The 26,657-nt window shown below is 43.8% G+C and overlaps 1 protein-coding gene across 1 annotated transcript; it reads right to left on the bottom strand.

Annotated features, from left to right (window-relative positions):
* Positions 1 to 779: 779 nt before the first annotated feature.
* Positions 780 to 22,583, bottom strand: GCHFR (GTP cyclohydrolase I feedback regulator). The gene is made up of 3 exons (XM_029598576.1): positions 22,356 to 22,583; positions 15,466 to 15,560; positions 780 to 4,517 (listed from the first exon to the last, which is right to left on the bottom strand). The coding sequence occupies exons 1-3, from the start codon at positions 22,389 to 22,391 to the stop codon at positions 4,394 to 4,396; spliced, it is 255 nt and encodes an 84-aa protein (XP_029454436.1). The 5' UTR covers positions 22,392 to 22,583; the 3' UTR covers positions 780 to 4,393.
* Between the last annotated feature and the right edge of the window lie 4,074 nt (positions 22,584 to 26,657).

Genomic DNA, 26,657 nt, shown 5'->3' with positions numbered 1-26,657 from the left:
TGCTATGGTGTTGTGTAAAGGAGAGAATAGATTCAGAAAGAAATTTGAAGGAAACCTTCAGTGCTGCCAAGCATAGGGTGATCATATAGCTCCAAATCCAAAAGAGGAAAGCTCAGCTAGTCTTGGTTGCACCCCACTGCAAGCACAGAAATGTACTGTGCCCTATAGAACTATTCACTCTCTTGTACATTTCTCACAGTCTGCTGTCTAAAATATGCAAATCAGAATGCATTAAAGTAGGAGTTTGTTTCACTGATCTACTCAACATACTCCTCACTTTCCTCATGAAAGAACAATTAAATAAATATTCCAAAGGTAGTTAAGATTCCAAAGGTAGTTAAGATTACAAAAACGTCTTCACACCTTTCTCATAGCAAACTTAAATTAGCTACAGTTCAAAAAATTGCCTCAGCAAGGTCCATAGCCTGCTAAATAGAACCCACCTGTGTCCAATCACAGGAGTTGAGCTGACTGAATACTCTCGGAGGAAGACTCAAGCTATTTTTTGTTATATGAAGTGATTTTGAAGCAAAGGTCAAACTATGCCTAACAAGGAACTGCAAAATAATATCCTTAACAGAGATATAGATTGGGGGGGGGGGGGGGGGGGGGGGGGGGGGAAGGCTTTAATAAAATTTCAACTGTGTCTGAATATCCTTTGGGGCACTCAGGCCATCTGCTACTAGTAGCACTGGGTTAAGGAAACTGTTGCAGTCACTGTGAAGACTAAAGTTACTTTAAAAAGAACTACAGTGGTCCCTGGCTGAGACTGGGTGAAATGCTTATTTGTAATACTTTTATTCTGCATATAACAAAAAGTTTGTGTTAGGCAAATTCATATAAAACAACATATACAATATAAAATGAACAAAACAAAACCTTGCATCACATTAACAAGGCAGAAATACAATAATCAACATCCATCAGAAAAGCCTCAAATTAAACAGCCTTAAGTTTCTTTCTAATAAGAACATAATCAATAGCCATTCAAAGATTCACAAACATGGCCTAGATGGGAGGGTGGCAAGAAGGAATGCCACTGCTGCAGAGCAGCCATATGATGCACCACATAGCATTTGCAAAGAAACATTTAGGGGACAGTGCACACATGTAGGAGAAATTTGTGTTCAGAAGAGAGCAAAGAACTTTTTGGTCCCAATGCTAAGCACTATGGTTGGTGGAAAACAACCACCCCATTAATCTGCTAACATCATCCCTACAGGAAAGCATGCTGGTGGCAGTAGCATTTTGTGGCAGTTATGCTTTGAATCAGGGGGGCGGGGAGGGTTTATCAAGATGGAGGGAAAAAATGATGGTGCAAAATGGAGGCAGATCCTGGAGGAAAACCTGGAACTGGAAGGAGGTTCGCCTTTCAGCAGGACAATGATCCTGAGCACAAAGCAAAAGCAAGTGGAGTGGCTCATCAAGAAAGTGAATGTCAGAGTGGCCCAGTCAAAACCCAGACCTGAATCCAATGGAAAATCTGTGGCAAGATGAAGTCTACAGCCCACAGACGATTCCCTGCCAACTTGAAAGAGCTTAAGCGCTTCTCCCAGGAAGATGATGCAATTTTTGCACAATCCTGCCATGCAAAGTTGGAAGACACAATTTAAGAGTTATCCATTTGGATAAATTAGAAGTACTGGAAAATCAAATCAGAATAACTTAAGGTTATTAAATTTTCCTAAAACAGTTTTGGCCACACCGCTGGATGTTTAAAAGTTATCTGATTAATATTCTAAAGTATACAAAAGAAACTATACCTGCTATATCTAGGTTATATTATATTCCTCAAAATTTGGGACCAGAAAATCAAAATGAAGGTCAAGATATTCAATCTGAAAACTTAAATTTATCAGAATTTTTTGAAAAGTCCTTTGAAACTAATATAACATCAAGAGCTACTTTGATTGTTCAATTTCCTTTTATGGTAGAAAGAAATACTGTATTGAGAACATATTTTCGCTTTCAAAATGTGAAGTTTTATGGTCATAATGTTAAGATCTTTCCAGACATAGTCCGTGAAACACAACTCAGGAGGAAGTCATTTTTGCAGATGAGAGGTGAAATTGTTCAAAGGGGTGCCAAATTCATATTGAGATACCCATGTCGATGTATTATTGTCAATCAGGATGTTAAATATGTCTTTGACCAACCGGAACAATTAAGATCATATCTTGATAACCAATCCTAGTAATCTTCATTGAACTGGTATTATAGGAAATAGTTGGGTGTTTTGACATAAATTTGGGAAAAAAATTTCTCTTACTGAGGATCTGCTCTTTTACATTTATTTTTTCCTCCAATTATCTCATTTTCTTATGACTATCATGGTTAAGATAAATACAGTGTGTTTTTTCTTTTTTATTTTTTTTTCTCTCCTTAAATATGTATGGAATGTATCTTACAGTATGGAAAACTTAATAAATATATAAAAGGGGAAAAAAAAAAAAAGTTATCTTAATCCAGGATCATTAAACCACTTTTCACACTCTGCCATCTCCATTCCATCTTACTTATGTAGAAATTCCCCTTGGAAGCATAGCTACTACACCTTGCAAGAGATATAAAGGGGCTCTAAGTCATTTACTGCCACTCGGTCAAAACAGAGTTGGGTTTCTTATCCAGACCACAGTGGACTTCCTTGTTGGGGGAAGGCTGAGGACTCTGGTAACTGGTTGGCCCCGGGTGATCTTAGATAGCTGGAATCTAGGGAAGGATACAGGTGGCTCCTTTCCCCCTCCCAAAAAAAGTGTGAAGACTTTAAGCTTATTCAAACCTATGTTTGGAAATATCCTCCCTCTCAAAAGGAAAAATGGGAGAGGTTTTACTTCAGGTACATCCTGATCCTCAAGAACATTGAAGGATTTCGATCTGAGGAACCTGGAACTCTGCCTGAAGAAAGAAACTTTCAGTAGGGATTCACTAAGCTCAAGGAAACCCTCACCCACACAGAGAAACTTCTTAAGCATGGGCAATAATTCCAGATTCACTGTAATGGGAAGTCGGGATAATGATGCATCGATGATTTAAATAAACGCAAGATATGTAGTAGTTTAAAAAAATAACTTTTTAAATTACATTGAAAAAAAACAAAGTATAAATATGAAACAGAATGAGGGCTTCTAAAAGGCTGGGATTATGGAAGTAACCTAGGCATGTTACAGATATGAATGCCCTACACTTAAAAAGTCTGTGGATCTCTATGGAAAACTGTCAAAAAGCGTTAAGATTAGGGTTTTGAATACTGAGACATTCCAAACAGTGTTTTTCTATGTACAGTCGAGTTAGGGGAAATACCTGCTTTTATTTCAGTTATTTGTGTCCAGGCTTTAGAGCATTAAAATCCCCAGGTACAAAGTAAAGCATCCAACTGTCTTTGCAAAGCCTTTATTCCTTTTCATCATTTCCAGCAGTGCACAGGGAAAAGTCATTACTACAGGTGCAGCCCAAAGAGCACAGAGGAGAAGTTTTAAGTTGAACACTGACAGAGGCGGTACTGGCTACTGTTTATACTCCGTTCTGGATCTCATCAGAGGTAAGAGTCCAATGAAAAGCCATGACGGTGCCAGAGGATGAGTCAAAGTACAACCTCATCAGGGCGCTAGGAAAGATCAGTGAATATTTAACCTGACCTTGGGGTTCATCCTGAACTGCAGTGGAACAGTAACGCTAGGGAGGATGGATCCGTACTTGACATTTGTTTACAAATGGGACACTGGCAGAGATAAAAATGGAACAAATGCTCTAGAAATAATACTTGCTACCTCATCCAGGTCAAGCCTGACAGGTCGATCCAGGTCTGGCTTTGCATCTGTGGATATGTTGTCCTGCCTTTCCTCAAGAAATTGGAGCTACAAATCCATAAATGTAATGGGGCAAATCCCAGACCTGGATCAGCCTGAGTTGTCCTGCATCAGGTGGCAACCCTAAAGGTTGCAGGTTGGATTTGTATGGTAATAGTGGGATAAGTATGACAATATTTCACCTAAGGCTTCCAGTAAATATTGTGCCTTGCACATTCATTATTGGATGAGCAATCCATTCGATAACTGCTTCTGTGGGACAAAAATACTATGCCACCAAAAGCCTTTCCCACTTTCTACAGCTTAGCATTTCATTACAATTAACACATTTGCCCAGCTCCCCACTGTTTCTTGTTTTAACAGGCCATAGGCTGTGCCATTGTAGTGCTGCAGGTCCCTAATGGTGCAGTAAAACCAATTCTTATACTGATCATCCCCTGTCCAGTCACTCCTCTGTCGCTGGCTGTAAACTGGAACAGAAAAAGGGAACACCCACAGCATGGAAGTCCGTCTGCAATCCGGGGATACAGCAGAAGCTGCAAAATCAGCTGTGTCCTGGTGGGGGAGCAGTCAGGTTGGAAAATCCTCTACTCTTTGTGAAGGCACCAAACCAGAGTCTGTCCAACCCCGGTCATGGTAAGCACCCGATACCCCAGCACCTCCAGTTTGTCCAGCACGCAGCGTGGTGGTTCATTAACGCAGTACTCGGAACTGAGGCCAAAACAAGAGAAAGACAAAAGTGAGTTTAAGGCTACAAATATTTAAAAAAAAAAGCATAAACACCTTAACATATGGCAGCAACAACATTTTTAATAGCCTCTGGCTCACTCTCTTGCTGGAAACATTTGCATCAATATTTATAATTATACAGAGTACATGGAAAGGGGGGGAAGGGCAGAGCAGTCTAATGACTTCATGGTCAAGGTTTTATTTAAAAATGTAAGACTGAAGTTTGGATACTGGCTCAGGCTTCTCCGGTGTGGTGTCCTCATGAAGCAGCACTGGAGAGGAGGAAGGACTGTGTGACGAGTCAAATACCACTCCTGCAACTCCTGTTTTTAATTGACAATACACAGAATTTACAGTACAAGAACCAAACATACTGGAGAAGCAGAAGAAAAGTCTGCGAATACCTGGCAGTTGTGTACCGCTTTGCTAAAATAAAATTTAGATAAAAAAGTTCCAATTTTAGAAAAATAAATGAGGTTGCAGTTGAATTGCCCTCCATCTCTTCCTTTTACACCTCAGACCATTAAGTGGGCATTTTGTAAGTAGCTCCTAGTTGGTGGCAAACAAAGGAGAACAGAAATGTCACCGGTCCTACTACAGATCCCTGAGGCGCTCCACTGTTTACCTTTCTCCACTGTGAAAACAGACCATTTACTCCTACTCTCCGTTTCCTGTCTTGTAACCAGCTTGCAATCCACAGAAGGTTATAGTCTCCTATCCCATGGTGCTGCCAGGCAAATCCTCCTGGGTGGAGACTAATCTGCACTTTCCCCAGGATGAGGCCTGTGCTCTAGCAGAGTGAGCCCTCAACCTTTCTGGCAGCTGCCTCCCATTTCCAGTGTAAGTCAAGGTGATCACCTCCCTAATCCACCGAGCAATCGATGCTTTAGATGCCGCTTCTCCTTTCCCATGGCCACTGAAAAGGATGAACAGCTGATCTGATCTCTAGAAGGCATTTCTGATCTTCAAATAATGCAGTAGTATCCCAAGCACATCCAGGAAATGTAAATCTCTCTTCACTCCAACAAACGAAACAAGGGAAGCAAGATAGCTTAGATCAGATGGAAATCCTAAACCACCTTTAGCAGAAAAGGACCACATGGCTGCTAGGAATACCACTTTCAGCATCAGATCCTTGAGAGATGCTGCCTTCGGTGGCTCAAAGGGGGCAGCTTTCATGGATGTTAGTACCCAGTTTAGATCCCACAATGGAATCAATGGACAGATTGAGAGCCGCACATGCTTCACCCACCTGAAGAAATGAACCACATCTGGGTGTGAGCCCAAAGAACGGCTTCTGACCTGCCTCCTCTAGCAGGTCAGGGCTCATCCTCAGTGAGCTCACGACTAATCCCTTGTTTAAGCCTTCCTGCAGAAAGCCAGGATTGATGAGATCTGTGATCTAAAAAGGGAAGAACCCTTAATTTCATCACCAAATACTCTCCAGACTCCATGACATGCTAGGGACATGGATCATCCTCTTGTCTTAAATGAAGTCTAAGTCACTGCCTCAGCATAACCTCACTTGTGCATCCTTGCCCTCTTAATAGCCAGGCCAGAAGACAAGATGGGGATGGGTCTTCCATCTCTACTCACCCTTGATGAAGTCGACCTTTGTCCAGAAAGAACCTGAGTGGCTCTTCCTTCTGGAGTCTGACCAAGTCTGCATATCACGCTGACCTGGCCCAACCTGCTGCCACTAGGACAACCCCACTGGAGTGATCCAAACTCCTTTGCAGTACTTGCCCTGCCAGAGATCATGGAGGGGAACACATACAACATATCGTCCCGTGGCCACAGCTGACCCAGCGCATCCAGCCCTCCCGCCTTTGACTGAAAATCCTTCTGGACTTGGTATTCTGGCACGCGATCATGACGTCCCAGTGAGGGATCTCATGGCAATGGACTTGGAAGCTGGGGATTTGCAACCTATCATTTTCAGTTTTTATTTTATTTTCCTGGAAATGTTTCAGTGTGTTATAACAAACAAAAATAGGAGAAATTCAGTGGGGGGAAAAAAAAGGAGTCATTTTCTTATTTTTCTTCAGTTTTGTTCACTATAACAAACACTGAAATTCCTGGTGAGAAATAAACTGAACACAAAAAGTCCCTACCTATCATTTAAAACAACTGCAATACCAGAAGCCTGGAGGGTGGCCAACGTGAATGCAATTTTTAAAAACTGCTCCAGGGCTGACCCAGGAAACTTTATAGACCGGTGAGCCTAATGTTGATGCTGGGTAAAATGTTAGAAGCCATTCTTAAAAACAAAATTACTGACCCAGTGGTGTAGCAAGGATCTCTGGTGCCTGGGGGCCAATACTTTTGTGTCGCCTCCCTCATGGCCCCCCCCCCCCCCCATCTTCCTTGCAGAAATGCTTCTGGTCACAAAAACAGCAGACATTTCAAACACTACCCCTCTTCTCGCCTTCTACCTGCGTGTGGCTGAAAAAATAGAGAGAGGCCCCTGGGCACCCCAAACAGCCCAGCAGCCAGGGGCTTTCATGCCCCCGCCCCTCCCACCTACACATCGATAGACATGGCTTAATGGGGTTATAGTCCAACATGGTTTTTGCAAAGGGACTTCTTGCCTTACCAATGTACTACATTTTTTTAAGAAGGTGTAAATAAGGTGAGTGGTATTTGGATTTTCAGAAGGCATCTGACAAAGTCCCTCATGAGAGGCTCCTCAGGAAATTGGAAGGTCAAGGGATTGGAGGCAGTGCCCTATTGTGGATTGGTGACAGGATAAGAGACAGGAACAGAGGGTAGGAGGAAATGGTCAGTATTCCAAATGGAGAAAGGTCGTTAGTGGAGTGCCCCAGGGATCTGCACCGGAACCTGTGCTATTTAGCATATTCATAAATGATCTGAAGAAAAAAGAACAACAAATGAGATGACCAAGTTTATAGAAGATCCAAAATTGTTTTAAGTCATGCATCAGATTGTGAGGAACTGCAGAAGAACTTTATGAGACTAGAAGACTGGGCATCAAAATGGCAAATGTAGTTTAATGTGCATAAGTGCAAAGTAATGCACATAGCGAAAAATCATCCCAAACACAGGTTCATGATACTAGGTTCCATGTTAGGAGTCTCCACCCAGGAAAAGGACCTCGGAGTCCTTGTTCACAATATCTTGAACTCTTTGGGTCAGTGTGCGGTGGCAGTCAAAAAGGCAAATAGAACGTTAGGAATTATCTGTATAAATAAATCCTGGTGCGATCGCACCTAGAGTATTATGGGCAGTTCTGGCCACCTCCATTTCAAAAACGACATAGCAAACATAGAAAAGGTTCAGAGAAGAGTGTAAAAAATGTTACAAGGGGATGGAAAAGCTCCATTATGGAGAAAGACTAAACAGATAAGGGCTCTTTAGCTTGGAAAAGACAAAAGAAGGAATATGACTGAGATTTATTAAATCAAAAGTGGGGTGGAATGGGTAAATAGGGAATGGTTAATCACCCTTTCAAGTAACACTAGCACTAGGAGACACACCATGAAAATAGCAACTGGCAGATTTAAAACAAATCATAGGAAGTATTTTTTTTTTACTCATTGAATTACAAAGCTGCTTAGTCATGGGGGAATTTTGTGCTACTGTGGTGTGCATAATTCCCCCTCCTGCTGAGCTGCACAGAAATTACATTTTATGTATTTATTTATTTAAACAGTTTTATATATCGTTGCACGGACAGGTCCATCTCAATGGTTCACAATTAATCATAGTAAAAACAGAAGGAAAAGTATATGCACAGATTTTGGCAAAGATCAAGCAGGCCCCAGCATGCCTTGAGTGGAGGCCGTCCTGCTTGCAGTGAAGGAGCAGGCCCCAGTATGTCACGAGCGGAGGCTACCCTGCTTGCAGTGAAGATAGAACAGGCCCCAGTGAAAGTGTATGTGTGTGAGACTGCAAGTCTGAGGGATGAGAGAGAGAGAGAGAGAGAGCATGTGTTAGGATGCATGGGTGTAGGTCCCAGAGAGAGGAAGCCTATGTGAGGAGATTATGAAGGCATGTGTATGTGTGTGAGAGATTGGGAGTTGGTGTGTGTGAAAAAGGGATTGAGTCTATATATGAGGGGGCTTGTTTGTTTGTGAGGGAGCCTGTGGGAGGGTGTGTATGTATGAAAGAGAGAGGGAGCCTATGAGTAGGGGGGGATGTGAGCAAGAGAAGGAACCAGTGTGCAGGGGTGTGTGAAAGAGAGACATAGGTAACCTGTATGAGGATGTATGCATGAAAGAGAAAGGGAGCCTGTATATGTGTGTGAGAGATTGAGAGAGGGAGCCTGTATGAAGGGATGTGTATGTGCACGAGAGAGGGAGAGAGAGAGGGAGCCTGTGTGAGGGGCAATACTGAGAGAAGGGTCAAACTCTGGGAGTGGAGGTAGAGTGGAAGGGTTTGAGCCTAGAGGAGGAGGGGAGAGAGAGTGGCAGGTGGAAGAGTTGGGGCCTGAGAGGGCAAAGTGAAAGGAGACTGGCTAGGGGAGTAGGGAGAGAGGGTGGAAAAGACACTTACAGTGAACTTCTAGGGAAATTCTGCTGAAAAAAAAAAAACAAACAAAAAAAAAACTCTGCAATTTTTTTTCTATATTACATTTTAAAGTAATTACTTAAAGACTGTTATGAATATTATGTTATTTTGACCAATATAAAGTTTGCAGAATTTTAAGTTTTTGTGCACAGAATTCCCCCAGAAGTAAAAGCTCTGGAATCTGTTGTCAGATGATGTGGTCAAAGCAACAAACATAGTTGGAGTTCAAAAGAGGATTAGACAAGTTCCTGAAGGCAAATCCATAAACAGTTATAGCCAGATAGATTTGGGAAAGCCAGCGCTTATCCCAGGGAGTGAGATACAAGAAATAGATCAACTATTGGGATTTTGCTGGGTACTTGTGCTCTGGACGGGCCTTTATTGGAGACAGGATGCTGGACTCCAAAGTCCTTAGTCGTATTGAGGGTCCATTTTCTCAGCCCGCACTGACAGCCACCTCTCCTGTGCGCCTGATGCTGAGGAGGCGCTAGAGATGCACAATTTTCCCTAGAGCCTCCTTTTTACCTCGATCCCTCATTTAAATAACGCACTGCACGCCCAGGAGAGGTGGCTGGGCGTGCGTTAGGAGAGCAGGTGCTCATAATTGAGCACACATTTTTGATTTACACGAGCCGATATTGCATTGGCCTGGCTGTTGGGAAAAGCTGATCAATGCCACAGACCCCGTGCCTTCTGTGTACTGCAGTGAACTCCCTAGCCCATCAGGCTTGCATCTGAAGTGTCCATGATGCCCTTAGGAGGCTCCAGATAGATTCCCTTCTGCAGATTGGTATTGGCCAGCCACCAGCGTAGCGCCTCCTGGCTTTTTCTTGGCACTTGGAGGATTGATTCACAGTCCTGTGGCCCTGAAGAGACCACCGGAACAGGAGAGTTCTCTGCAGAGAAAGACTGTGGGCTATCAGCCAGGGTACAAGATCTATGGCTGCTGCCACTGAGCCCAATATCTGAAGATATGACCTCGCCCCGTGTGACCTAAAAGCCAACAGATCCTTCACCTGTCTCTGTGGCTTGCAGATTCTCTTGGGCATCATGAACATTCTCCCTGCTCTGGAATTGAAATAAGCTCCCAGATATACTAGGGACTGAGATGGCTTTTGGACTGGTTCACTACCCAGCCCACGGACTCCAGCACCTACAGGACCCTGTGAGTGGACTGTTGACTCTCTCAAATGGACCTGGCCCTGATCGGCCAATCGTCCAGATAAGAGTGTATGAATTCACCTTCTCTGCAGAAAGCCACAAATCTTTACCAAAATAATGATAGCAGTTGTAGCCTTGCTCCTTGAAGCCCCCTCTAAACTTGTCTTCCAGGAATCTCTGGGGCTTGGACTCTGCCAAATACTTCACCAGTTTCTCTAACTCTTTCCCAAACAAAAAAGGTTCTAATGAGATCGTGCCGCATATCTGCCATGAAGGCTGTCCCCGACTCCAGCCTGGCCACCTCTCTAAAACGAGGAGTTGCTTCTCCTCCACCACCGCTTGCTACTGCTGAAGCCACCAGATAAGGGCTCTGGCCATATAACCTTCACAGATTGTTGCCCGCAGGGAAAGCCCAGCTATGACAAATGACCTTTTTAAGAGAGAGACTCAATCTTATGATCCCGTGGAGCCCTTCAGCACCAAGCCCCCCTCCATAGTTGTCCTATGAGTAAGTGCAAATACAGGGGCATGTGGAAGAGATGATCCTTTTCCACTTGCTGAATCAGGTAAAGCAAATTCATTGCCTTCCTGCTTCTTAAAGATGAGACTGGGGTCTCCTACTCTACTGTGATCAAATCCTAAATGACTGAGTACAATGGAAAAAACTTTAGAGGACTTCTTGATCTCCGTTAGAATTGGATCCCCTTGCACAATTGATTCTCCTGCCTGATTCTCTGACAGCTTCAAAGCTTGAGTCACCTTATCAATGAGAGTCTCCTTGCTAAACAGCCTTATCACAGAATGCACTTCCTTCGCTGAGGTCAGTCTCTTCTACAGGCTCCTGGGAGTCTTTCCCCACTTTTCAAGGTCAAAGACAGGTCCGGGGAAAGATTCCCTCTCCAGCTGTAAGCAAAGCTTCTCTGGGTCAGGATCCTGACCCAGAGAAGGGAACTCAGGGTGCCCATGCCAGGTATTACAGGCTTCTGAGCATCAGCCCTGGAAGCTGCAGATGAAGGTGGTGTGCAGGCCATGGCTCCCCTGTCAGAGGCAGGCCCATCCAAGTACCATGCCACTGCTACCACTCAGAGCTCTGCCAGCCTCAGCCAACCCTCTGCGCTTCTCCAGTGCATCCCCCCCCCCCCCTACCCAACTGGAGGCCTAATATCTCACAGGCTAAATGCTGCATCTGTGCTCCTGCCGGCTTCTCTGCCCCATCGTACTGACTGCTACGGCGGCAGTAAAGTCAGAGAATATTTCTTTATTCAGAACACAGCAGCTCAGAAAATACAGCTAAGCCTTGCTTAGCTGCTTGACTTTGCAAGCCTTCTCCGGCAAGTTGCCATATTTTCTGAGCTGCTTTGACCGCCTGGATTATTCTTTCAGATGTGTAATGCTTCCTGTTAATTGTTGCCTATAGGTTGCCCCCTTGAGACAGCATTTCCACGAAAACATGGCCCATGTCGGGGCTGGGACTTTTCCTCCCTTTGTTATCATCTGGCTACCTCTACTGATGTAAACGCTCCTCTTAAAAGCTGAAGAACCTACGCAGCCTTTTGAATAAAGAAATATTCTCTGACTTTACTGTATTTTGGTGAACAATTCCTTTACCTGCGACTCCTCTGCTGTGACCTTCGTTTGTATTCAGTGCGCAACCAGCTCCTATTGCTTTTTGCTCAATGTTTATTATAAACCAAGAAAAACAGGAGAAAATCACTGGAGAAGAAAAAGGAGTCTTCCCCCCCCCCCCCCCAATTGATTTTCTGCTGTTTGGTTGGTTTATAATACAGACTGATGTTTAGCCTTGGCAAAGGCTCCTTTTAGTTTGTGTCTCATTTCCTCGTTTTATCATAGTTCCCTATTTAAATTATATGCTACTACTCTAATTTTATTTAATGTCTTTCCTCCAGGAATTAAGTTGAAATTTGACCACATTGTGATTCCTATTGCTAAGCGGCTCCACCATATTAACCCCTTGCACTAGGTCCTGTGTTCCACATTGGGCTAAATCTAAAGCAGCTCCCAGTCTGTAAAGAGCCATTGCACAGGGCTCCTCCAGTCTGCAGATAGCACTGTGAGCCCTCCCAACTCGCTGCTCCTCACTTCCCCCAGTGGGAACGATGGGGTCATGTGGGAGAAGGGTGAAAGGCTCAGGAAATATTTCTTTTCAAAAAGGGTAGTGGATGCATGGAACAGCCTCCCCATAGAGGTGGTGGAGACAAGGACAGTATCTGAATACAAGAAGACATGGGATAAGTAGAAGATCTCAGAGAGTGGTAGGGATCAGAAAGCTGAGAAGTTAGGCCATAATGCTCTTTTTCTGCCATTGTCTCTTTTTTTAGTTTAGTTTGGGGAACTTGAGGTCCCTCGTTATTATTGTGTTGCCAGTTTAATTTGGTAAGCATTTCAGTACGTTTCTTCATCTTACCCAGGTGGAATAAAGCCATTGCTCTACTTTTACTTATCACAAATGGAATTTCTGTTCCTAAGGATTCCACAGTACATTTGGTTTCTTGTAGGACTTTCGTACTAATTTCAAAGCTCTTTAGCTCAATAGATATAGGGCAGCTCTTCCTGATTAAGTTTAGTCCTCTCATCATGAATCATTTATGTGTTTTTGTATCAGGAGTCTGTTCTAGTATAGGCCCCTTGTTAAAAAAAAAAAAAAAAAAATAGGATATACAATACCTTTTGTTAGTACAGCATGTCTTATCACACATGGGTGTCTGAAAAACCGCTACATCTAATGAACGATCATGCAGAGGTCAGAAAACTTATGCAGGAAAACTTATATTTTCTCATACATCCAATGATCAACACATTTATAAAATCTAAAAACAAGTAATGACATAAGAAAGTCATATCTTCTGCCTGCTGCTCTCTATATTGCACCATGGCCAATAGTTGGCCAATGGGTGCCCCTCTACTGAGCTAGCTGGAAGGTTTTTGCCACAGTGTATAGGATAATGAAAATCTGGGAGCTGCTAAGAAGACTCTTAGAGGAAATTGATCAAGTTCCCATTGGATCTGCCACACCTTGTAGACCTCTAAAATCCTTGCTCAGAGCCTCCTTTATCATTTCATTGACAAAAGAAATCAAAAGAATAGATACCAGTCAATGAACTTTCTTGGGAGCAGCACCTGCCCTCTGGATCTCTCTCTCCCCCAGAAGAGATCTTCCAAAAGGAAGGACTATTCCCATCTCAGGAAGCAAGCAAAAGCTTGGCTTTTCCATCAGACCTTTTACTATTTTAAACCCACAACTACCTCCACCCTGGAAAGCAGACAAAAACTGGCTTTCTTCCATGCCTTCAAATGGCCGACAAACTGTGCAACAACCATGTCTGAGCACCTTAAACTGACTACTATAAACTGCCGGGCACTTGCTGCTATAACCTCTTGTCTTGCTGCAATTTTTTTCCATGCCAGGCTTAGTCCTTACTGTCCAGCGTTTCAGACTGTTTATACCTACCAACTCTAGTGACTGTGATGAGGCTTTCTAATATGTTGCACCTTGCGCCTTGGGTGAATTCCTTATTCAAAAAGGTGGGAAAACTGGGCTGAAGCCCAATGTTTAGAGGCTCTGAGGGGGGGGTGGGGGAGGTTAAGCATTTACAAATGAAGGCTCATGGTGGCAGATGTCAGCTCTCCTCCCGATTGGAGCTGGAAGTTGTAGAAATCCATGCAGGTCTGAAAAGATTAACTGAAATTATAAGTGAACTATTCAAAGGAACAGGGGGGAAACTGCCCAGTGAAACATATTTACAGTAACAATGTTACTGTAAATATTCATTAAGTTATTTATCTTATCCCCATACAATTCTTTTTTACTCCCCAATGTTCCTCTTTTTTCTCTCTCCCAGTTATTCTACCCTTGGTTTTTTGTAACTGCTTCCCCTTTGCACCAGTTTAGTTCTACTGTTCTATGCACCCCTTGTTTCTATGTAAACCAGCATGATGTGACTTGTTCATGAATGCCGGTATATAAAAAACCTAAATAAAAATAAAAATAAAACAATTAACACAACTGTGCAGGCAAACTCTCTCTGCAATACGTATGCATTAATTTTAGAAGCTGGGACAATCAGTTTTAAAATAGTACACAGTTTTGTAATTCTAAAGAGATTTCAGAGAGATTGGAGCGTTTTAGGATTGTATAAGAGGTCCAAGCAACTGATTTCATTATAGACCTCTACACAATGGAAGAGATATCAGAGTTCCTTTATAACCATTAGTGAGATGACTCAACTGTTGTAATGCACTCGGTAATTTAATACAGGGGTTCTCAAACCAATCTAGCCTTTCAGGTTTTCAGGATAGTCACAATGAATATGTATGAGATAGATTTGCATACAGTGCAGGCACATCTATCTCATACATATTCATTGTGGATATCCTAAAAACCTGATTGGGATAAAGTGGCTGAATGCAGACTGACTCAATATTCAAATTTCTTTTATGAAAATAAGAATCAAATGTTGGAGTTATTAACCACATTTGAGGAAATTGTCTAGTTTTGTTGAAAAAAAACATTAAGGACATCTCACATCATGGCAAATATACTGTAGTGTTCTCTTGCACTATAATTTTCAATAGCATTATAATACCGTACAATATAGTTAGTTGTATGGTACCATTGCTTATAACAGAAGTTGTATATGGTTTTTTTTTAAGTTATAAAGATTGAAAGCAGTGCAAATTGTGAGAAATGCATGTTAAAAAACAACAACAAAACACCACAATACACAGATACCTTTAGAATCTCCACTCTGGTACAATACTTATTGTATTGTTTAGCCAGTCCAGCAATTCTGTGCGCTAAAAAAACCCAAAAACTTCTTGCTTTAAAATTCTGCATATATGTTGCTATATCATTTGCAGTGGAAAAGTTCCTCTGTGGGGATTACTTTTTTTAATCAGTACTGAATATATCTTAAACTACATTATAAAGCTATAAAGGGTTTGCTTATATTTTAAGCTCTGTGCTTCCCTGTAATTGAATTATACACCTATTTGGGTCCAGTCTGTTTCACTTCACATTCACTTCTACTACCCTCGCCCAAACAGCCCATCAGGTATCCTATAATTTAATGAATTCTTGTAAGACTGATGATCATTCACAAAAAGCAAGCCTTCCTGAGTATCATCTCCTAGGCAGGCTAGGAGAGGATGAAACTCTTGTGTACAGTGCCACAAACACAAATGGGAAGAGAGTAAAAAGAATAAGCCTCAGAATACTTACAAATTATTTCCCAGAACTTGTCTCTTCGAGGCTCCCAGGTGAGCCATCAATATTGGGTCAGAAAGCTCATCCCCCACCACTGTGGGCCCAGTCTCCTGAATAAGGACATTTGCAAGTTACAACAACAGAAGCTCTATCTTACCTTATATCTCCTAGTCCCTATTACTGACTTTCACAAAACTTTCTAGCCCTCAAATGACCTGCTGCAAGAGTTCACATTGCAACGTTTGTTGAAACTTTGCTTTCTCACTAGGGTTGCCTTGAAGAGGCAACCCTAGTGAGAAACCCTACTGCTGGAGCTTCTACTGGCACAATATGATGTTTCCAACAGCAGTAAAGCACCCACTTCAAGGGAAACAAGGGGTTCTCACAAATACACAGGATCTAAGACTAAGGCTAATTTGCATAGATGGCTACTCTAAAAACCAGAACTGTTTGCAGCCCTCAGGAACTGAAGTTGAGTATCCCTGAGCTAAATCATTCTCTGTAACTAGAATCTACAAAATGTATTGTTTGGGTGAACAATAAGCAGCCTAGAATTTTGTGAGGTGGGTACTCCTTGCAGAGCCAATACTATAGGTGGGTAGGATGGAGGCAAGCCGCACACTATCTGACCCCTTCCATATACACCCCCTACTCCTGGACATGCACTCCCCAGACTGGTCAACAGCAGCCAGTCTGCTCCAATGTGGCAGTGGCCACGGGACCTTCATAGCTAGCGTTGATGGGTAAGTGCCACAGGGGAAGAGGGGGCACCAATGGCAACCCTTACTTGGGGTGCCTTGTTCCTCTCTATGAATAAGTTTTAAGCAACAAGCTAGGAGCACAGTTTATTATTCAATTGAATCCAGCATACTACTACAGTTATTCCCTCCCCTACCTACCTGGTAACATTTAGGGTCTAGAAACTCGCATGCTGCTGCTGGGCTGGGCCTGCTGAAGAAGAGGTGCTAAGAGAGGACAATCCAATATCACTCTTCTAGTAATGCTTCCTAGTAAGTTGAGACCAGCAACAACTACAGCAAAATTATTTCCTGCCCTCATTATGGGAGGTTGCTAAACTGTGTCTAGTGCATATATAAAAAGGAGGCTGATTACAAAAAACAGAGAAAGCCAAACTAGGTGGCTCTGAAAGTCCTCCTCTGATCCAGATGGCTATAGCTGCAGAGATGACAGGATCATCAGGGCAAGGTATGCAACTGACATGCCAATTATTTCATCGAAAGCTGAGACGCTTCAGATTTGATTGCCTCATATTCAAGACTTTCTGAAATTTTACTGGACCAATGTCAGTAAATACCCACAATCGGGCCTTGCTGCAGGCGATTACGGTGGAATGTAGAACTTTATGTTGGTCAGAGAATGGCTCCTGCATGTAGAAACAGCAATGATATGGGAGGCAATTCAAAAACAAAAATCACCTCTCTAAAATATGTTCAATTTTGAGCAGGATGCCACCTAACCTTGTAGGGACACTAATTCCATCTTATAATAACGTATAATGGTTTTTCTTGAAATTCAGCTATATTCAGACACCAGGTTTTGAAAATTCGCTTATTGAGAGATAGAGACCTGCCCTTGGAGATGGAGATGTCTCTGGACTCCATCCAGGCCTGGGAGAAGGAGGACAAAAGACAGAGGAGCCAATGTAATAAGACCCGCGGCAAAACAGGCGCTAGTTATGAGTGCAGGTTTTGATCACCGTGCGCGGCTGAAGATGCTGCTTCCACGGGATGTAAAAAAACAAATTATGCAAATGATTTGTGCTCAGAAATCCTCGCACATATGGAGAAATGTGCGTACCTAAGCACAGTAAGGGCCTATGTAATAAGCGACCGCATCCGCGCTCAAAACCCATGCTGATAATCCACGCATAAAAGCGAGCGAGCGAACGGGTCTCCCTATTAAGTGAAAGTATGACCCTAGAAAGTATTTGTAATATTTCAAATAATTGTGCTGCAGTAAACATGGCAAATAATTTCATGGATGCTAATTCACACTGGCATAGCAGCAAGATTGGTGCGCAACTGAGCACCTATCTGGATGCCTGGGTGCCGACACAGGCACTCAGCCAGGAGCAAATATGGATGCTCTGGCACCCAGAAAGATTCCTAGCAAATGTTGCTGCTCAGGCGGTGAGCTAGGCGCCTAGTTGGTCGCAAATCTATATGATCGAACGCCCAGAAAGGCGCCTAGCTAATTACCAATCTTGCTGCTCAGGCACTGAGCTGGTTGCAAATCTGGCCACTCAGTCACCCAGAAAAGCATTTTGCTAAGCTGGCCACTCGGACACCAAGATAGGTACTCACCTAGGTGGTTTTCAAGATGCTCGGACACTGACAAAGACGCCCCCACCCCGAGTCAGCGCTGACACTTAACTTGTGCCCTGACCATGGCGATAAAAAACCAGCATTAAAAAACCCGCACTCAGCTCCCTGAATTGTCTACGATTAGCTAATCGCCTCCTTTGCATGCCGTTAGCGTGCTTTCGCGCAGGAAAAACTGCGGGTCTGTAAGCGCATTCATACACGCTTTTTTTCCCCGTGCACAAAATCCTTATTACATCCCCGTACAGGACTCTGCATGGGAAAACGCACATACAGGCGCACACAAACCCACGGCAGCTTCAGCGCGGCTTATTACATCGGCCCCCAGTGAGCTTGTGTGTGGGAAAGGAAATGGAAAAGGAGAATGGAGTGGAAGGGACTGTAACATGAAGAAGAGTGAGAGGGCTGCCCCAGGATGGGGTAGGCAGGGCACCTGAAGAACTAAACAATCACCTAGAGCAGCATTTCCCAGCTGGGTGTGCGGTGCCTGGACAAGTCTTCAGTTTCTTTCCCCTGCAACAGCTGGCCTGCAGGATATCCTCCCACCAGCAGAGGGAGCCAGAAAGCAGCAGTTATCTGCTGCTGCTTCTGTTTTGCCCTCTGCTGGCTCTCCTCCCCTGCAGTTGAAATGGCACGGGGAGGGGGGGGGGGGGCCCCTGTAGATTCACAAGTCCTGCTGGCCCCATGCAGTTCCGATTACAGAGGGAAACAGGCATAGAAGAAAGAAGCAGCACCGTGTGCTAGTGCTGCTAGAAGAGACAGCTGAATTTGCAAGGAAGATGGGGGTGTTGGGGGGGAGAGGGGGGAGAGGGGGGAGAGGGAAAGTACTGATGCCAAGGAGGGGAGAGGGTAGGAGAGAAGTTGAAGGAGATTATACTGGGGAGGGGTGAAAGGAAAAGTGATGAAAAGGTGATGATACCAGAGGTGATGGAAGGGAGAGGAAGGGGAAGAGAAGGTGATGTTGCCAAGGGTGGTGGAGAGAAGATAAGGGTTGCAGCGGAATGAAGAGAGAGGGAAGAGAGGGGAAAAGCTGGCGATGATTTGAGTGGGTGGGAAATGGGGGGAAGGGATGAGAAAAGGTGATGATGCGGGGGGGGGGGGGGGGCAGGGAAGAGTGAAGGGAAGGTGATGATGCCAGGGGTTGGGGAGGGAGAGGAATAAAAGAGAATGATGATACCAGGGAGGTGGGGGGATAGGGAAGGTGTTGGTGTGCCATGATGAAGTGAGCCCAATGCCAGGTGTGCCACGACACAACAAAGATTGGGAACTACTGAGTTAGAGCACCAAAAATTGGAGGGCAGCAAAAAAAAAAAAAAAAAAAAAAAAACCACCCAAAAAAGCTGCCATAGGAAGGAGCAGCAGAAGAGCAGGCGGGTCGAGCCCCGCGTGGAGAGGGAGGGGGGAAATGCTGATGCAGGTGAAGAGGAGGAGGTGGACTACAGCCAGGCTGGCTCCAGCAAAGAAAGCCTCTCTCTCTCTTCCACCCAACCCTTCTGTGCGGTCCTCCAGCTGACAGGGGCATGAAGAGGAGCCTGGAATAGCCTATTAGCAGAGATGGAGAGGCCAGCACTTGTAATGGAATCTGGACACGCTCGGGTAAGATATGGAAGGCAGTGGTAGAACAGGGCTGTGAGGATGAGTAAACCTAGTGGTACAATAGGTCGGGGATAGATGGATTGATAGCAGCAGGCCATAACCCCCAAAAAATGACTGGCTCAGTACCAGCAGGTTGGTGGTGGCCATATACTGTCCAGAAAGATGATATGAAGAAAACAAAGAGAGACAGATAATAAGAAAATATGAGCTAGCAATATCACAGTTTATGGGATATCCAGCTGGTATCACAGGCTACAGATCCCCAGATACCAACTGGGTTGTGCCATCAGACTTCTAGTGGCCAGTTATCGTCTTGCAAGAGCACAGAGTCCTAGGTGGCAGAATATTTGAACAGGCGCCTTGTTGGTTTTGTGGCTGCTTGGCTTGTCACATGGCTTGGAGGGGAGATGCCATGTGTTGGATTGGGAACTTGTATGCTCAACTGCCAGGGAACCAAAGAGAAAGACAACAAAAACTGATATGGATAAAGAGCAAATATCCTACAAGTGATCAAGCTTCAGTGGCTGGTTGCTAGGATATACATTATCTTTAGTAATGTGGTTCGGAATAACTGCAGACTGGATGAAGCAGCTGGTTTTCTCCAGTCTTCTGTGTTTCTAAGATGTTGCAATCAGTATTACATTCTTTTTTTCATGTAAAGTAAATCTGTTTTAACAAATGTAGAATGATTTTCTGTACTAATGCACAATATTAATTTGCACAAGTTCAGCAGGGACAAGGCAAAAGGTTTGCTTAGGGCACCTGATTCCTAGCCCCTGGGCTGATGCAAAGGTGAGTAGTGCACTCACTATTGACTTCTCCCAGCCCTCCCCCACAACAAAAATCGTGGGGGGAGAGTACACGGTAAGTGCATTTCATCCCCACAAAGTAAATCCTAGAGGAATTTTAGACTCCCTCTTCAGAATGTTCCTATGAGCATATAGTGCTAAACACCCAGATGTTAAACTAACTATGTTCAGTTACTTTTATTGTATTTACAGAATTTATACAATATTATAGAGCCCAAGTACTGGAAAGAAACCTACAGAGACATCACAAAAGGAGGGAGAGGCAGGTCAACTCCTGCAATACTTCCTTGCTCTGTCCTATGATAGCTAAACCCACAAGACAACCTAAGAAAGAACGATTTAACATAATATAAAGAAACAAGTCTTAAAACAAAAGCATAATATATACACACAAACCATCCAGCATGCATATGTATAGTAGGTATTATCCAGGGACTCTACATATACATAAAAGTAATATTACTAGATAGAAGTCTATATCAGAACTTGACAAATCCTGGGCACCAGGTCACCATGTCACTTAGAAATTCTGCCATGGTACCTTTTTTTTTTTTTTAAACTCTGAATGTCCTTCCTCATTGTCATTGCCACAACTCCCTAGAGCAGCTGTTCCTTTCTGGTCTGGCACTGCATGGCTCTTAGTGAGTTTGAGCTACACAGGGTCCAACGCCTGTGCTACTCTAATGAGATCAGCATAGGAGAAGGAGTTCCAGCAATTTCAGCTCTGCAGTGCCTGACCTGATGTTCTGGTGTGGCGGCAGCAGCCATCAAGGTAAGGGGAGGGATAACTGGCTCAGCAACCTTTTGGAGCTGGCTCCTAGATGCAAAGAAAATGTCACAACTTGTCACAAATGGGCTGTCAAACAAATAAATGCAAAAAATGTGCACCATGTCCAGCGAATGAGCACAACCACATGCCCAATCAAGCTAGCTAATGAGCCATCTTGCAAATACATGAATAAGAAAAACAAAATGCATGCACATGTACAATCCAGTGAATGTGAATACACAAATATACAATCATACAAAATCTAAATACAAATACTCCACACAAGGTATACAATAAATTCTGACTGGCTTGTATGTATGTATGTATTTAATACATACATACATACAAGCAGTGACAATATTTTATGTAATGAATGGTGAGCAAGAGAGAGTATGTATGTATGTGGGTGTAGGTGTGTGTATACACACACAGTTAGTAAAATTATTATACAGCATGGTGTATATTATAGTATGCATGGATGCAGCATTGAATGCATGAATGGTGAGCAAGAGAGTATGTATGTATGTATGTATGTGTGTGTGTATATACCTAGACACACACACAGTAAACAGTAAAAATATTATACAGCATGGTGTATATTATAGTATGTACGGATGCAGCATTGAATGGCATGGCTGTAAATAAACATGGCATGTAAATAAACATGGCTGTAAATAAACATGTATTCAGAGAGGTTAGTATATTCACTGAGTGTATGCATCCATGCAGTGGATGAATAGAAATAAAAGTTAATATTTAAGTGGACTAACAAGCAGTGACACTATTTTATGTAATGGATGGTGAGCAAGAGAGAGTATGTATGTATGTGGGTGTGTGGGAATAGTATGTATGTATGTATAAATACACAAAGAGATGGCAAGCCAGTCAGAATTTATCGTATACCTTGAGTGGAATATTTGTTATTAGATTTTGCATTATTGTATATTTGTGTGTGTGTGTGTGTGTATGTGTATATATATATATATATATATACACATACATACACACATGCACACACACACATACATACATACATACACACACACACAGGACTCAGAAATTGTTTTCTCTGATATGCATAGAGGAACACCCATTTCTCTATCCAATTAGAATCTTTGTATTTCCACATTTGGCTCATTTGTCAATTTGTTATTTTAAATCGAGACTGTACTCATGGATAGCCCATTCCATGCTTGTGCTATCCTGTACCTAATCTCTCTGCCTGTAAACCTATAAAGAGTATTCAGTAAACGCACAAAATAAAAATTACCAAGGCGACTTGCACAGAAAAATGAGACACCAGTCACAGACAGCATCTAGGGCACCTACTATATACCATATGCACAATCACTTCACAACAAGGCGGAGGGGAAAAAACCCTAAACTCACCATGCGGATCTGTGTGCTAATAAGGAGGTAGGGCATGCTGCTCTCAGCCGTAAGGATCGGTAACAAAAATTCAGGAGCAGAAGCTCGAACAGTCCACTATGCTACTAATACAAACCAACCCCTGAGCTTTCCGTTCCGATCAAACATGTGATGTCCTGATACCGTGGGGAACGCCCTCTCTGGGTAGCCAATCGGGGACTCACATGCCGATGATGCTAACGCTATGAGCCGCAAGGCAACGAAATGATTCGTACCCCGGTTGATGTTATGAACAGTCACTGCCCACGCGACCTGCTCTATCCGCAACGGGCAGGAACTTCTGGGGGGCGGGGCTTAGACCGCCACAGTTCTCTCTCTCATTCCGGCCTTTGGGAATCAGCAGGTAGCACAGGCTGCCTTCAGTTCCCACCTCCCACAGCTAATTGATTGGACTCTACTCAGGAGAACCAATCACAAATAGGAGGCGGGAGATAGACGCCATGTGCTCACTTTACTGCACACAGAATGGGAGGGGGAAGCTAGCTGAGAGAGGAAGAAAGCAGTGGGGAAGAGAGGAGGGAGTACAACAGGAAAAGTGAGTGAAGAAGGGAAGGAAGCAGGGTAGACAACCGGCTCCAGATTTTCAGGACAGGTTGAACCAGTCTTGGTTGTACTCCCCTGCAGGCAGGTATTTATAGTCTTGATTTCCTGAGGGAATGCAATAGGTAAATCAGAATAAGTCCCAGCGTGCAATGGGGTAAAACCAGGACTGAATCAACCTGTCTGGCTGGCAACCCTAGAGGGAACACATAAGAAAGTGTTGAAGAGAGGAGGGGAGAGTTGAAGAGAGAGAAGGAAAGGGGATAAGGATGAGAAGAGGGGAGGGGAGGGGAGGGGAGAGAAAGAAGCAAAGTGGATAATTTGGAAGAGAGGGGAGGAGTGGCAGAGCAGAGAGGAGAAAAGCAGGAGAAAGGGCCTCTTCTTCTATTAGGCAAACGTCGTACCCTAAAGCCAGAGCTGTAGCATGCCTATGGCCATTGCCATAGGTGCCGCTACCAAAAAGGCACCATAGCACCGCCATGAGAGGTCTCAGTAAGTGGAAAAGCAGTGCGGCCCGCAGGCCTCGATGATTCTGCCGGAGCCATGCTGCTTTTCGACTCATAGGCATTGGAATTGGGGTGCAGCCAGAAACAGAAGAAGCCTCATTGGTAGTAGTGGGACAACGCATGATTTCCTGAATGCTGCTCACTCCCGCAGGGTACTAGCTCGATCCCCTCATTCACCTCCCAGTCGGGCCGATACAGTAAAGTCCGCGGGAGAGTGAGCAAACGCCCGCTCTTCTGGCGCACGCAGAGGCCACTCTCCTGTGTGCGCGATTCACTATGCAAATTAGGCCCGGCGGTAAAAACAGGCAAAAGGAAGCGCTAGGGACACTAGCGCGTCATTAGCGTCTCCTTTTGGACCGGAGCGGCGGCTGTCAGCGGGTTTGACAGCTGACGCTCAATTTTGTCGGCATCAGTTCTCGAGCCCGCTGACAGCCATGGGTTCAGAAACCGGATGCCGGCAAAACTGAGCGTCTGGTTTTCGACCCGCAAGCCGCGGGCCATCTTCAAAATTTATTTTTTTTTTTAATACTTTTGGTAACTTTCGGGACCTCCGACTTAATATCGCCATGATATTAAGTTGGAGGGTGCACAGAAAAGCAGTTTTTACTGCTTTTCTGTGCACTTTCCTGATGTTCGAAGAAATTAGCGCCTACCTTTGGGTAGGAGCTAATTGGGTAGGCGCTAATTTTTGAAAGCAAAATATGTGGCTTGGCTGCACATTTTGTTTTCTGAATCGCGCAGGAATACCTAATAGGGCCATCAACATGCATTTGCATGTTGCTGGCGCTATCAGGTTTAGGGGGTTGGACGCGCGTTTTCGACCTCTTACTGAATAAGGGGTAATGCTAGCGCGTCGAAAACGCGCGTCCAATAGAGGGTTAACTGCGCTCCATCGGAGCGCACTGTACTGTATCGGCCCATGTGAATGGAAGGATCGAGGCCTTGCAGCGCGGGCTGCTTCCTCCATCTGATGATGTCATTCAGGCACCGGCAGACAAGAGGGAGGAAGCAGCCCGCGCTGCAAGGCTGCGATCCTTCCATTCTTCAGGAGCAAGAAAATGAATGAGGGGCTCATAGTACCCCGCGGGGCTCAGCAGCATTAAGGAAATCATGCACCTGCCTCCTGCAGTGAGTGAGGGGTGGGAGGGGGAGTAGGGTGGCTGGGGAGCACGACTGCTGGGAAGTGGAGTCTGGGAGGGGAGGGCCTGTTGAACAAGACTGCTGGGGAGAGGGGTTTCTGGGATGGGAGATGCATCTGGAAAGCAAGACTAATGAGGAGTGGAAGGTCTGGGTGGGGAGAGGAGGCTGGGGATTAAGATTCCTGGGGAGTGGGGTGTCTTGGAGAGGAGAGGGGACCAAGAGTGCTGGGTAGTGGGGGGAAAGGGAGCAAAACTGTGTGGGAGCATGTGTGTGGAAGAGTGAGAGAGCATGTGTGTATGTGTGTGAGAGAGAGAGCATGTGTGTGAGAGTGAGAGAAAGCATACATGTGTCTATTCATGTGGGAGAGAGAGAGAGAGCATGTGTGTGGGAGATTGACCGCACTTCCTCTCTGCCTGCTAATCCATGACAATTTTAGGGTTTCTGGAAATCAAAAGTTCTCAGATATGGATAACTGGCAATTTTTAAAAATCCTTATTAGTTCTAATTATTGGGTGTTATTCGATGTGTTATTTTAAATATTTTATTGATGTTTGGAAAATATGTGAGTTTTTAATTATTGAATGCTATTCTATTCATTAGTTTTGAATTATTCTTTTTATTGGAATGGTTTTACTAAGAAATGTTTTATGAGAAATGGTAATGCTTCTGGTTTTTCACTGTTGCAGTTCATATAGAATTTGGCATGTTGCGGTTTCCAGTTCAGTTTTTGTCTGTACATTTCTGTTTATATTTTATGGTCTGTTTATTCTGTATTTGAGAGTCTCTCTGTGTTTTGCATGTGTGACTGAGTAAGGTATTCCAATAGTGTGTAGTTTGTATGTAGAGATCTATAGCAGCTTGGCTTGCTCTGTTTTCCTAATAGGGGGTGTATTGGTGTTTTAGGCCTGGTGTAATATTTGCAGTGTTAACTTTCTTAGACAGAGTTGTTGCTGTTTGAGTGCTGGCAGTTAGTGTTCCTTTGATACAGAAAGTTTATTGCATTGTAATTCTGTTTTTTTGGGGCTGCCCATGCCCAAGATGTATTAAGTAGGCCTAATATCATATGAGTTCCAAGTATCTCTTGCTTTTTTGCAGGGTTTTCTGGTTGGCATCACAGCAGTGCATGTAAATATAATATACATATTGTGATATTTTTAACCTCAGAAGACTATGCTTTGAATGTCCCTTTTCATGTAAAATCTGTTATTATAAATGCATCATTTTTAATCATGTGTGAGGAGGGTGTGATGAGGTGGGGGTACAGGCTGTAAGGTTTTCCTAGGGTGCCTAATACCCTTGCATTGGCCATGGGCATTACTATACAAACATTTTCCAACTCATGGTGTTATGTGTTGTGTAATAGATGAGAGCGCAGTTTTTCACTTGGCCATAGGTGCCACATTGCCTGGCTACGGCTCTGCTTAGAGCAGTGGTTCTCAACCCAGTCCTCCGGACACATCTAGCCAGTCAGGTATTCCTGATATCTACAATAACTATACGTGAGATTAGGTTTTCATATCTCATGCATATTCGTTGTAGATGGGTGTTTCCTGAAGACCAGGTTGAGAACCAAATTTTGGAGGTGGCAAAATGCAGCCAGTACAAGGCCCAGAAGGGTACATAAGTACATAGGATTTGCCATACTGGGTCAGACCAAAGGTCCACCAAGCCCAACATTCTGTTTCCAACAATGCCCAGTCCAGGTCACAAGTACCTGGCAGGATCCCAAGAGGTAGATAGATTCCATGCTGCTTATCACAGGATAAGTGGATTTCTGCAACTCCTCCTTAATAATGGTTTATGGATTTTTCCTCCAGGAGCTTGTCCAAATTTTTTTTAAACACAGCTACACAAGCTTTCACCACATCCTCTGGCAACAAATTCCAGAGCTTATTTATGCACTGAGTAAAAAAATATTCTCTCTGACTAGTTTTAAATGTATCACTTAGTAACTTCTTTGCGTGTTCCCTAGTCTTTGTACTCTTTGAAAGAGTAAACAACCGATTTGTGTTTACCTGTTCCACTCCACACATTATCTTATAGACCTCTGTCATATCTCCCCTCAGCTATCTCTTCT

Source organism: Rhinatrema bivittatum, chromosome 4 (genome assembly GCF_901001135.1).
Source record: "Rhinatrema bivittatum chromosome 4, aRhiBiv1.1, whole genome shotgun sequence".
Lineage (NCBI taxonomy): Eukaryota > Metazoa > Chordata > Amphibia > Gymnophiona > Rhinatrematidae > Rhinatrema > Rhinatrema bivittatum.
This window is presented reverse-complemented; position numbering and strand designations above follow the sequence as displayed.

Excerpts from the sequence above, each read along its gene's own strand:
- GCHFR (XM_029598576.1), bottom strand. The coding sequence starts at position 22,391 with ATGCCCTACCTCCTTATTAGCACACAGATCCGCATG. Across the intron at positions 15,561-22,355 it reads TTAGCACACAGATCCGCATG|GAGACTGGGCCCACAGTGGT; the intron begins GTGAGTTTAGGG and ends GTCCTTATTCAG. Across the intron at positions 4,518-15,465 it reads CAAGTTCTGGGAAATAATTT|TTCCGAGTACTGCGTTAATG; the intron begins GTAAGTATTCTG and ends TTTTGGCCTCAG.